Source organism: Dipodomys spectabilis, unplaced genomic scaffold (genome assembly GCF_019054845.1).
Source record: "Dipodomys spectabilis isolate Male_0828 unplaced genomic scaffold, ASM1905484v1 ptg000187l, whole genome shotgun sequence".
In the NCBI taxonomy this organism is placed as follows: Eukaryota; Metazoa; Chordata; class Mammalia; order Rodentia; family Heteromyidae; genus Dipodomys; species Dipodomys spectabilis.
The window spans coordinates 12,530,578-12,544,402 of NW_024870864.1; the positions used below are offsets into that span (position 1 = coordinate 12,530,578).

At 41.0% G+C, this 13,825-nt stretch overlaps 1 protein-coding gene across 1 annotated transcript; it reads left to right on the forward strand.

Annotated features, from left to right (window-relative positions):
* The first annotated feature begins 929 nt into the window (after positions 1-929).
* On the forward strand, positions 930-11,956 carry LOC122121331 (sulfotransferase 1C1). The gene is made up of 7 exons (XM_042695497.1): positions 930-1,101; positions 3,034-3,162; positions 4,420-4,517; positions 7,021-7,147; positions 9,985-10,079; positions 11,424-11,604; positions 11,844-11,956. Exons 1-7 carry the CDS (start codon positions 930-932, stop codon positions 11,954-11,956), a joined length of 915 nt encoding a protein of 304 aa, XP_042551431.1.
* Positions 11,957-13,825: the final 1,869 nt, after the last annotated feature.

Consider the following 13,825-nt stretch of genomic DNA (forward strand, 5'->3'; position numbering starts at 1 on the left):
AGGATTACAGATGTGAGCCCCTGGTTGTGACCTTTCAATGACCACATTCCAATAAAAGACCTCAGCAGGCATTTGATGAAATAACTTCTCAAGCTCAGTAGCTGAAGAGGTCAAAAATAGTAATTAAGCCCCTCTTCTACCCCTACTCCAGTTCCCCATTATTAGAGTAAATTAGACTTTACCAGAAAACCACACGGACATTCAGATACAAAGAACAAAAAATAAATAAATAAAGGTTTATTAGCAGCAAAGGGGCCAGTGAGACCTCTTATCACAAGAGAGAAGCCCAGGTTATTGTCTCAGGTGACCCTTAAAATCTGCGAGGTTTAGGGGATCTTGCTGCCTTATATGGTTATAGCCATCCCAAAGGAGTGACATCTCAAGATAAAAGGGAGTAGAGGCTAAATATTTACTACCTTTACTAAATGGGCCTAGTGTTTGCCTAGGAAGGGAGCATACTAAGCTATGAGAGAAGAGAGTATTGGCTAACACCCACTCTTAATCCCTCCTACTTGAATTCTACTCTGTACTGAGTCCACTGGATAGTGCTGCTCAGAGCTGACAGGCGCTCTGCTGGTGTCTGAGGCCTCAGACCAAGCCAACTGGAAGGAACTGACACTAAACAGCCAATCTTCTGAGTTTGTTTTTCCCCTTGCAACTGTCTCCCGATATATTTGTCACCTACATCCCTGAAGAGGAACGCAAAACACTCCAAGAGCCAACTGTTCTGACTTTTCTTGCTTAAATGAATCTTAACCATAGAACTCAACTTCCATCATGTATCTCTCACAGAGTAGCTTTTTAAACCTTCATTATGAATCTTTATTATGTATGTTAGGATATAAAGAATTGAAGAATAATGTTTTAAGTATTAGAAATGACACAAGTTCATCTTTCCATTTAAGCTCCTGTCAAACCTAGGTACTAAGATGTCCTTGGACAAAATGAAAGATCTCCATCTGGAGGGAAAATATATAAAACCAGAAACTAAAGAAGTGAATGGAATCCTCATGACCAAGTTGATAAGTGATAACTGGCACAAAATCTGGAACTTCCAAGCAAAGCCTGATGATCTCCTTATTGCAACCTACGCAAAGGCAGGTGGGTATCAGAGGTGGCTTTCGTGATGCTACCTTTAGCAGAGGTAGGCCTCCTTATTTTAAACACTCAGGATTTCAGCAATACCTTAGAAAAATGCAAACTAGACCTGTTCATGAGTTCCAATGTCCAATGATCTTCCCTTTAATATGGGTCCCTGGTAGAATGGTAAACCAGAAAGAATTACTAAGTGATGGAAGAGTGTAAGGTCTGAGAAACAGTGTGCCAGTCCTCAGACTAAATCCTGCCAGCCACATGCTCCTTGTTCCCCTCTGCTAACTTTCCCTGGACATCCTGCAGTCCTCAACCCTAGAACCCCGTCCTGGTAGCAGGGACAGATATGGAGTTAAGTGCTCCCACTCCAAGGCGAATAGCTGGTCAAAACCTATGGCAGATGCATCAGGGGAAAGGAGATGTTGTTTACTGGAATCATAGAAATGAACAGGAGTTTGTAGGGAAAGCAAGGGTCAGGAATGCTATGGGCATTGAAGACTTTATTCAGGGCAGGGAAATGGTAAATAGTACCCTTAGGGAGATAGTAATAAATGACTAATAATCTCTTGGCTTCTCTACCATCTCAGGGTCTCTCTCATAACCTAGGTCTACCCCCATTATCTTCCTACATCTCCCTCTGAGAGGGCAGAGCCGGCAGGAACTTCGCTCCTCCACATATTGCCTCAGCTGGGCGGAAGTCTCTGCATGCAGATAAAACCAGCCAAGATCTGTGAAATGAGGCCTTGCAAAACAACCCCTCGTGGGAACAAAAGGCCCTAGAAGGTCTTTCTTCCCAAGGAAAAGTCTTTCAAATAAACTCTCTTTTTCATATCCTTGAGCCTATGTGGTTGTGAGCCCTTGGACAGGTCCTGAGATGCCCTTAAGGCATTGTCCCATCTCTGAAGCTGAGTTTTACTGACCCCTTCAGCAGTAAGTCCCCCTTCCTCCTCTGAACTCCCACACACTTTGTGTACCTTCAAGGGCCTGCCAGTACACTGCTTCTCTTTCTAGCTGTGTGTTTTTCTCACTTGTTAATTAGCATTAACTTTGGCAACAAGACATAATAGGAAAAAGAAGAATGGATATTTGCTGGAAAATTAACATGCTCTGCTATTATTCAACTTTTTATCTACCTCTATGTCTATACTTTTCTCTGTATAAAATAGAATTCACTTTAGGGAAAAGGAACAGAAAGCCCAAAATAACACACCATAAAAAGCCGTCTCAGTCCAGGGAAGAAATGGTAGCCACAGAAGTCATCAGTGACTCTGGCTCCTTTTAACTTTCTGCTCTACCACCTTCAAGTGTGCCTTTAGATTTCATGGTCCAGTATGACTGCTAGTGCTCCAGCCAGCACATATACATTCTAAATAATGGCAAGAAAATAGGAAGGGAAGAATAAGATCGTGTTACTTTCTATTCACTCCAACTTCCCAGATATGAATGGCTTGGCCTCATGTAGTTACAAGAAAAATGGAAAACATGGAGCCTTTGTCACAGGCTATATACCCTACCAAAATAGAGGGTCTCTTATTTGAAAAAGAATAGATGGTAGCTAGACAACAAGCAGTTTCTGACACCTCTGATCTTACAATCTAAAAAAGATCATAAGCTCATTAACACATGTCCACTGGTTAATTCAACTTTATATTTCCCTTACATTCAACTGCATCAATTTTATATAGCCAAGCTACATCAGGTACCAGGCGATAAGAACAGAGGGATACAAGGAGGCTATATTATAGGGAGCTGATGGCAGTGAACCCAAAGGACCAGTGCTCACCCTGTCCACCTAGGGCAGCACACATAGTTTATGACAGATGAGCTGATTCTGCTCAACCTTCAGCAAAAGCAAACTTGACTAAATGCATGCATGATTGAGGTAACAGGGCCGGATTGTGCCTCAAGTGGGTGGGGGATGACAGCAAGCAATACTTCTAGGCACCACCTGGACACAGGAGATTGTGGACATGATCCAGAATGACGGGGATGTGCAGAAGTGTCAGCGGGCCAACACGTTCGACCGGCATCCTTTCATCGAGTGGACTCTGCCTCCACCCCTCAACTCAGGTAAGTTTGCCTACCTAGGACAGAGTAGAAGTGTCGCCTTAATGCAGGGTCTTTGGAAGGGGACTGTTTCTATGACATGCCTTCTAGAAAACATTTCCAGGTAAAACAGAGGAGTATATTTTTGTGCTGGAGTCTTCAGTGTCCTCAAAGTTGCAGATGGTGAAGTCTTGCTCCCCAGGTAGTGCTAGTGGGGGGTAGCAAAGTCTTTAGGAGGTGGCGCCTAAGACAGAAGTATCCCATGCCCTTCAAGTGCCCTTGATCAAAGCAGGCAAAAAACAAAAACTGAGTGAAATTCCATTTCAACCAGCAATCTGGGTGTGGTAGTTCACATCTGTGTACCAACTACTCAAGAGATGAAAATAGGAGGATCACAGTCTGAGATGAGCCTTAGGCAAAAATATGAACCTCTACACAAAAACATAATAACTAAAGCAAAGATGGGAAGGGAGGGATGGGAGGGGGAAAACAACGGAGGAGACAACATTGCTTGATAAGAAACGTACTCATGTGATTGTAACCCCTCTGTGCAGTCTTTTCACAATAAAAAACTTATTTTAAAAAATAACTAAAGCCAAAAAGAATCAGGGGCATGGATCAAGCAGCAGAGTGCCTATCTAGCAAGCAAGCACGAGGCCCTGAATTCAAACTCCAGTACCACCCAAACAAAGAACAAAGAGAGAAAGAAAGAAAGAAAGAAAGAAAGAAAGAAAGAAAGAAAGAAAGAAAGAAAGAAAGAAAGAAAGAAAGAAAGAAAGAAAGAAAGAAAGAAAGAAAGAAAGAAAGAAAGAAAGAAGGTTAAGAAGAGTAAAGGAGAAGAGAGACAGCATTTCTCTGGCTAAAACTTCTAGAATGCCTTATAACCTCTCTCCCTGAAGAAGGATATCAGCACTTCTCCATCTGCATATCTTCCCCACATTGGAAGAATAATAGAATTCAAAAGACAGATGAGACACTGGCTTATTGGAGCAGTAGCTCTCACAACCTCAAGTTTCCCACGACATCACCGTCTTCGGACACACATAAACATACATCAACACTCAACTAGTGAGTTAGCACTGTCATCCAGGAATTTGTAATACCTAGTTGATGCCTTCCTCTACCAGAATGAACAGGCAAGGCACCATCAGAGAGGGCACATAAACAGGTGAAACCATCATTTTAGACAGGAGCCAATCACCTGGTCATCATAATTCCTACCATTTAACATAGATAGTTAATGAGAATCATCAGGCTGAATGATGTGCCTTTCTTTCCCAGGATTGGATCTGGCTAACAACATGCCCTCTCCTAGAACTATGAAAACTCATCTTCCTGTTCAAATGGTACCACCTTCATTCTGGAAAGAAAATTCAAAGGTAAGAAGAGCCCACTCTTCAAGCCTCCATCACTGAAACAGAGTTTACCAGGGGAGAATGTAGAGCTGTAGCTCAAGTGGTAGAGCACCATCCTTGAGCAAAAACATCAAATGAGACAAGTCAATTGATTATTTAATTCATTAATTAAATTTTAAACAAGAAAGAAATCACCAAAGCTACCAAAAGCCCACACATTCTGGATCCATCTCTCCTTCAAAATATTATTTCTGGGTACCTATTTGGGAAGTTTTACAGGCAAATTATTCGGATGATGTACAACTAAGCCATATTTAAAGAGAGGGAGTGATGAAGTAAGTCGTTCCTGAGGAAGACCCTTATCTTAATTTAGGTCTTCCAATAAGCCGAAGCTAAAGAAGAGTTTGATATGAAGGAAATCCACGTGAAACATGTAAAAGAAAAAGTAGAGAATGGGGGGAGGGCATTAAGGGAAAAGCAATAAAGGTGCACAAGAGACTCCAGCTGCAGTGCAACTCAGCACTGGGCAAGGCTCAGTCAAGAAACCAACCAGAATAAAAAAAAAAAAAAAAGAAACCAACCAAAACCAGGCATCAGAAAGCCCCACTTGTCTTAGTGTCCCTGCTGTGCACACTTACTAACCCAAGAGCCGTCCTTTGGGAACTAACCTCATGTGGAACATGATGGTGGATTTTCTGTACCCGCTACAGCCAGAGAGCTGAATAGATCATCTTCAGGGCCACCAATCTGTTGCCCTAATGTGACATCACCTTCATGTCCAAAACCTAGTCCTCATCCTTTTCAAATGAGAAATCTAGCCAGGCCTCGGTGGCTCATCCCTGTAATCCTAGCTGCTTGGAAGGCTGAGTTCTGAGGATTACAGTTCGAAGCCAGCCTGGGCAGGAAAGTCTGTGAGTCATTTATCTCTAATTAATCACCAAAAAGCCAGAAATGGAGCTGTGGCTCCAAATGGTAGAGTGCCAACCTGAAACAAAAAAGCTATGCAACAGATACCAGGCCCTAAGTTCAGTATTGTCACAAAGCAAGAGAGAGAGGGAGAGAGAGAGAGAGAGAGAGAGAGAGATCTGATTTTGTCAGTGTCTCATAAAGCAAGCTCTTGGGTATTCTATACTTTTTTACAATTTAAATTTTTTAGATTGACACATTAATTCAGGACCTAGAAAGGCAATGTACATTGATTGTACCATGGGACCAGAATTCCCGAACCTCCCAAAGCATCCTTACCTGCCCACATAAACTAATACTTATAAAAAGCAGTGTTGCCTTCATTAATATCTAGTTGACCAACAAGTCTTGAAATCAATGAACTATAGGATATAGCCCGAATATCAAGTTAAATTTTTGCAATAAATGTATAGCTACCCAACAGAATCAAATACTTACATCAGCTGGACTAGCCCAGCTACTTGAGGGCAAGCTACTTTGGGATCCCAGTTATCTACAGGTAGCTGAGAATGAGTAGATATTTACAAGTGTTTTACAATCAAAACATTCACTTTCTGGGCTGAACTTCCCAGGAAAACCATAAGAGCAAACTCTGTTTAGCCAGGATACTCCACTCTCAGATTTTTATTTTTTTTCACTCTCAGGTTTTTAAAAAATGCAAGTGATACTCTTCTCTCACTTCCTCTTTTTTTCTAGGCTTCCATGATCATTCATTTACAAGGCTAGAATTCATCTTGTAAAAATAAGACTAGATGGTTCGATGCTTTAGCTCCTCCCATCCCATAACTAGTTAGATTCCTGGCTTAGTGAAAGACCTTCCCTTCACATGCTGAAAAATACCGTAACCTACACTCTGTCTATTATGCCTCTTTCAAATTCACATGTTGCAATTCTAACTCCCAAGCTGAGAGAATCAGGAGATAGGAACTTTAACAGGTGACTGGGTCAGGAAGGTAGAGCTGTCAAGAATGAAATGAAGACCCTCTCTCATGTATCCAGACCTTGATAAAATATGGCTATGGGGTAGTAGGCTCTTATCAAATACTGAATCTGTTGTCAACTTTGCCTTGGATTCCTCAGCCTCTAGAATAGTGAGAAATAAATTTCTGTTGATTAGAAAGTACTGAGTTCCTAGCATTTTGTTAGAGCCAGTTGGATGGTCTAGAACATGATCAGTAGTCTTCACATTGTCCCAGTTAAAGTAAGCCCAGTATTTATTGCAATAAAAATATAGCTACCCAAAAGAACCAAATATATACATCAGCTAGACTAGCACAGCTCCTTGAGGGCAAGCTACTTTGGGATTCCAAAGAAGCATCCTAGTATTTATGTATTCTTTAATAGTAATGCTTAGGCCACAGCTATAAATCAAAAGTGTTCACAGGCAAACTGGAAGTGATGGCCACTTTGATCAGAGAAAGCCCATGTCCACCCAGTTGTTCCAGTGGGATGGCTCAAAATGATTCACAAAAGCTTTCTGGGAACCTGAGCCTCCATACAAAATAATGATGTTTCTGTCTGGCTTTCTCTGTCTCTTGCTTCCTTTGCTGGCTAATTCTAGATTATCTATGTGGCTAGAAATGCCAAGGACTGTCTGGTGTCCTACTATCATTTCTCCAGAATGAATAAAATGGTTCCTGACCCTGGTACATGGGAGGAATACATTGAAGCATTCAAAGATGGAAAAGGTGAGTGAAAGAGAATGGTGGATTCTTATTTTCTCATTCACTTATCAGCTGACATCATTTCATTTTTCAAGATCTGCCAAGAAGTCAAGTGCTGATGGCTCACATCTATAATCCCTGCTACTCAGGAGGTTGAGATTTTAGGTTCAAGGTTCAAAGCCAGCCTTGGAAAAAATAGCCTTAGGACTCTTATTTCCAATTAGCCAGCAAAAAATAGAAGTGGAGCTGTGGCTTCAGTGGTAGAACGCCAGCCTTGAGTGAAAAAAAAAAAGCTGAAGGCCCTGAGTTCAAGCCCCAGTACTCTTTCACATTCTCTCTGTCTCTCTCTGTCTCTCTCTATCTCTCTCTGTCTCTCTCTCTCTCTCTCTCTCTCTGTCTCACACACACACACACACACACACACACACACACGCACACACATACACACACATCTATCAAGAAAGAGATGACACACTTAGGTAACTTTGGCTAGGGAGGCTTTGACAAAGAGGATATTTACAAAGCTGTAAGTAGAGTTTGGATAAACCAGAGAAGGCTAATAGAGTATTCCTGGGGAGTACCAACCCCTTGAGATGGGAGAAAACCCTTGACAAGAGCTGAGGGTTTGGTGGGGACAGCAGTTAACTCACCACTGAGAGCCAGCAGGGAAGGCATCTGAGATATAAGAACATTATCCTCCCTCTCCTCTGGCCTCCAAAGCTTTCCAGTGCCTCTTGCAGCAAAATCCGGCTCTAGACCTGAAGGCAAAAATCCCAGTGACACAGTTTTTATTTCTTCTTTTTTCATAATTTAAATTTTAAGGTGGTATACAGAGGGATTACAGTTACATAAGTAAGGTAATGAACAGTGTTACCCCCTCCCTCATTTTCTCCCAGTTTTTCCCCTCCCAGGCTCCCTTCTCTCCCTTCTCTCAAGTTGTAGCCAAACTGAATTGGTTCATCCTTTGTCCCACTGTTTCTGTGCTCCCCCTTCCCATCCCCAAATCAGATAAACTTATATAGTATATAGGACAAAAGGTACAGAATTCAATTAGTAATGCCCTGGGCAGGGTGATGTTGGCAGAACTAATGAAAGACACTTAGTATGTTTCTTTTCCTTCCATTACAAAGGGCAAAGGTTATCAAATACCTGGTAGTTATATATTTTTCCAAGTGAAGGTCTACTCAAAATCAATACCCATTAGGAAGCAATATCTAGTGCACAGTATTGATCTATATACTATGTAGTGACACAGGCAAATAAAAGTTTTGAAGCCCTATCCATGGACAATACTTCACAGTGGAGTAAATTCAATTATGGAAATATAAACCAAGGAACCCAGAAAAGTTTTATCATTTCTCTAAATACTTATAAACAAAACCTATTTTCTGCAAATAAGAGTTCTGCTCTGGATTTCTGTGTTTTGGTATTGCTGAGGAAATGATTTCTTTTATTAGGGAAAGTCATGATCATTTAGTAAATTTTTAATTTTGAATTATTGAATTATTGAATTAGCATACAATTGTAATATGAGAAGATCTCATTTGCTAGCCTATGCATAATACAATTTGCTTTGAACAAGTTCACTGTCTCCATTCTATCCCCATTTTTAAAACCAATAAGTAAGTGTGCTAAAGACTTAAAGAGAAACTTCTCTGAAGAGGAAAGAAGGATGGCCAATAGACACATGAAGAAATGCTCAACCTCTCTAGCCATAAAAGAAATGCAAATCAAAACAACATTGAGATACCACCTCACCCCAGTTAGATTGGCTATAATCAAGAACTCTAATAACAATAGATGCTGGAGGGGATGTGGACAGAAGGGAATCTTACTGCATTGTTGGTGGGAGTGTAAACTTGTTCAACCACTTTGGAAAGTAGTACGGAGGTTCCTCACAAGACTCCACATAGAGCTCCCCTATGACCCAGCAATCCCACGTTTGAGCATTTAACCAAACAAGACTATACTAAAGCTACCAGCACAACTATGTTTATTGCACCATTATTTACCATAGCTAAGATATGGAACCAACCCAGATGCCCCTCAGTAGATGAATGGATCAAGAAAATGTGGTATATATACACAATGGAATTCTATGCATCAGAAAGAATGACATTGCCCCATTTGTTAAGAAATGGAAAGACTTGGAAAAAATTATATTAAGTGAAGTAAGCCAGGCCCAAACAAACACAGGTCCCATGGTTTCCCTTATTTGCAATTACTAGCATATGTCTGAGACAAGCAGAAACAGTCAGATAAGTTGATATTAGGTGAAATGAAACCCAAGATAAGGACTCACATTTTTTTTTCTTTCTTGCTGTTGTTTCTAATATATTTATAAGATATTTCTTTGTTGTTTTGTATGTCCCTCCCCAACGGTATAACCCCTGTTTTCACTGTATTTGATGCTGGTATAATTTGTGGAGGGGAAGGGAAAAAACAAATCATTTAAATAGGGATACAGGTGGACCCATTGCAACAATGAGATGTACAAGACGTTATGTCGAAAAACGAACTTTACAACTTTGGCACGGGATTGGGGAGAATGGTGAGGGGTGGGAGAGATGGGAAGGGATTTTTAAAATAAATAAATAAATAAAACTATGCTTGGTAGATTTAACTATTCTGTGTGTGTGTGTGTGTGTGTGTGTGTGTGTGTGTGTGTGTGAGTGTGACTATGGTCCTCTTCACCCTACAATAGTCTTTCCTTTCCCTCCTCCCTCCCCGACCCCCTTCCAGACAGTCCCCCTTTTACATTCCTGTCTCATTATTATGGTTATTATTATCATCGTGTCATTCAGTAAGGTTTGAGCTGGCATTAAGCTTCTTCACTGACATTCCATCTTCTTCCTCCTCAGTGCTGTGGGGCTCCTGGTATGACCATGTAAAGGGATGGTGGGACATAAAGGACCAGCACCGCATTCTCTACCTCTTCTATGAGGACATGAAGGAGGTGAGGAGCAGTGTGATCGCACTCATGAGATTACGACAGATATGGATGCTATTGCATTTGTAAAGCATACACACTTGTAAAGAAATGTATTCTCCTTCTTCCTCTTCCATACTCCAAACCTCTTAAACTAAATGTCCATATCATCATGGACAAGATCAATCCCATGCACTGGGACAGTGAGCTAACTGACTTCTCTTTTCCATATGGACAAATGGACCACAGATCCACTTTCATGATCCTATCATCTTGTTACAAAACTACTTCCTATGCCAAGGCAAAGAAATCTGAGACCTTTGCTGGGTGCTGATGATTCACACCTGGCTAGGCCGAGATCTAAGGATCCCGGTTCAAAGCCATCCCAAATAGAAAATTCCACTAGATTCTTTAACCAGCAAAAGCCACTAGTGAAGGTGAGGCTCAAGTGGTTGAGCACAAGCCTTGAGCAGAAAAAAAAGCCTAGTGAAGAACACAAAGTCCTGAGTTCAAGCCCCAGTAATAGCACGAGGAGGAGAAGGAGGAAGAGGAGGAGGAGGAGAGGAAGAGAAGGAGGAGGAGGAGGAAAAGGAGGAAGAAGAAGAGGAAGAAGAGGAGGAGTAGGGGGAGGAGGAATGGGAGGAGGAAAACGAGGAATGGGAGGAGGAGGGGGAGGAGGAGAAAAAGAGGAAAAAGAAATACTTTAAGACTTCATCAAAAACTACAGTGCTTACTTTTTTGGGGTCTCTTGTTATCAGAAAGAAGTGAGGAGCAGGAGACACGTTCTTGAGTGAATCTGAGATTTCATTTATTCGTCCTCTCATTGACCTTCTGTTAACTTCCAAACCACTTCACATAGTCCAGATACTAACTATAGGACCAACCCTGCTTTATTCAACCTTCAGACAACCTTCTCTGACCTCTCCCTCTCCCTAGAATCCATGGTTCCATCTCCAGAGCCTTTTGGCATTCTCTCTAGAGGCAGGAAACATGTACTTTCTTGGCCAGGGATCACTGTGTTTGTTTCACATTAGACTCCCCTCCTGCAGGGTGAACCCCTGGATATCAAGAATAGTCCTGGCCTGGGGGCTGAGATGTAGCTCAGTGGCAAAGCACTTGCCTAGCAAGTGTAGTGTCCTTAGTTCGATCCCCAGTACTAAAAAAGATAAAAAAAAAAAAAAAAAAAAGAATAGTCCTGGCCTCCCTGTGGCCATAGACAGTCAGTGCCCTGATCTGGAGTCACTTGAGAAATATTTACTGGATTTTAATTGACCCCTTAACACATCTCTCCCCAAACAGTTTGTCCAAACAGAACATTGTCTCTAATGGAATGTCCCCCAATTATTTGTCTTGTGAACTGTTTACTTACAGGACCCAAAGAGGGAAATAGAGAAAATAGTGAAGTTCCTGGAAAAAGACATAGCAGAGGAAGTTCTAAATAAGATCATCTATTATACCTCCTTTGATGTCATGAAGCAAAACCCAATGGCCAACTATACCACTATGCCCACCAGTATCATGGACCACTCCATCTCCCCTTTTATGAGGAAAGGTAAGACTTACATCTAGAGATGCCACGTGAGACTAGGATCCCCAAGGTCTGCTCATAATTTCCACTGATCCTCCATGCTGCCTTGCCTATTGTTGCATTGCCTATTCTTGCCAGTAGAGTTACCACTCAGATTTGGAGAGATACCTTAGTGTTCCCACCCATCTTGTGTGGGTTCTGAGAGTGAACGCTCACTCCTCCCGTACATCTGCAGCATTCCCTGAGATTTTGCCTTGTTTCAGGGATGCCTGGGGACTGGAAGAACTATTTTACAGTGGCTCAAAATGAAGAGTTTGACAAAGACTACCAGAAGAAGATGGCAGGGAGCACCGTGACCTTTCGCACAGAGATCTGAGACCCCCAAAGGGATCTGCCCCAGACTTTCTGGCTTGATTTTACCTATTTGAGTCTTATCTTCTAACATACTTAAAACAAAGACCTCCTTTATCCACACTAGCTGACCCACACTCATTATAGGTCCTGTGTCACTATGATAAGTCAGCAAAGACTTCACTAGGAAGTCATCAAAATATAATGAGACCCTGGTAGAACATTTTTAATTAAGTTACAAGATCTCTCATGAAGACGTCTACACATGATACTTGCCTGTCCTAGAACAAAATAAATACAACTTAAATCCGAAAGTAGCCTACAACTGTCTAGTCTCCCACAAGCAAAATTCATGAAAAGAGAAATAATAGAACAAAGTTTCAACATCAGAGAAAGAAAGTGAATAAGAAAAAGAGAAAATAAGAATTGAGCACTAGGGACTCTAGACATTCACACAGGAGAATATTCTTAGGAAAGGGTCACAAAGGCCCAATAGCTATGTGCATGTGATCATATAAAATGATACTTATCAAAGTGAATCCCAAGAAATAAAAACAAGAGGGGGTTTTATTTTGTTTTTGCTTTTTCTCTTTTGTCACTCTGTATTCTGTACCTTTTTTCTTGTCTATGTTTATCTGTTTGGGGAGAATACAGGAGGAGCATAGAAATGGTGGGACAGAGCCACTTCCAAAAATCATTGTTTCTACTTTAAAAAAAAATAGAAAACTTCTAGAAAAAAAAAACATCCGCATTGTCAAGTTAACCAACTACATATATAAGTATATTGCTTCTTCTTCCTTTTATTAAACCATCTTAAAAAAGTCTCTTGTCACCAGGCACCAGCAGCTCCTGCCTGTAATCCTAGCTACACAAGAAGCTGAAATCTGAGGACAAAAATAAACTACCAAAAAGCCAGAAGTGAAGCAGTGGCTCAAGGAGTAGAGTGCTAGAGCCTTGAGTAGATGAAGCTCAGGGACCACACCCAAGCCCTGAGTTCAAGCCCCAGGACTGACACCAACAATTTTTTTTTTAAATCACAACACTTGAGAATGTGGCTTAGTGGTAGAGTGCTTGCCCAGCATTCACAAAGCCCTGGGTTTGATTCCTCAGTACCACATAAACAAAAAAGGCCAGAAGTGGCATTGTGGCTCAAGTTGTATAGTGCTAGCCTTGAGCAAAGCTTAGGAAGAATACCCAGGCCCTGAGTTCAGGCCCCAGGACTGGCAAAAAAGAAAAAAAGAAGAAAATCACAGCACAAAGAAATTGTTTATTGTTCCCAGAAATTCGAGACCATCCTAGGCAACATAGTATCCTGGAAAAAACAGTGTAACTCTATCTCAAAAAAAAAAAAATAAACTAAAATGATAAGTAAATAAATAAAATTGAAAATATTGCATGTCACACAAAAAACTTCTCTTGTCATTGATATAGGGGGTTCAAAAAACAATACAATGCCAAGAAGGTTCAGGATATGAGAGAGGTGGTTTCCTATAAATCTCATAATACAGAAAAATATATCCTCCACCCAGTAACAAAGTAAGCCTTGTTTGTCTTCTTTAATCTTTTCATTTTCTAAGGGAAGCATTCTAATCATTAACCATATGATGAATAATCCAGTAGTATAGTGTTATACAGGGTTGACTGGCACAAAGGAAAGATTATGAAACAAATATATCTATGTGATGAATAGCCAACTTTTGTCAATGAACTCCCATATCAAATATCTTCAGCTAGGATTTACCTACCCCAAAACTAAGAGAGTAAGCACCTAACAGCTCCATTTCTGAATATAATGGAAACTAGTCACACAGAAGATAGTGACTGGAATATAGGCAAGGTATCTGGACTTTTCAAGAAGGCAAAATGTCCCTTTCTTCTTTGAGAATGGTGAAGG

Excerpts from the sequence above, each read along its gene's own strand:
- LOC122121331 (XM_042695497.1), top strand. The coding sequence starts at position 930 with ATGTCCTTGGACAAAATGAAAGATCTCCATCTGGAGGGAAAATATATA. Across the intron at positions 1,102-3,033 it reads TGCAACCTACGCAAAGGCAG|GCACCACCTGGACACAGGAG; the intron begins GTGGGTATCAGA and ends CAATACTTCTAG. Across the intron at positions 10,080-11,423 it reads TCTATGAGGACATGAAGGAG|GACCCAAAGAGGGAAATAGA; the intron begins GTGAGGAGCAGT and ends GTTTACTTACAG.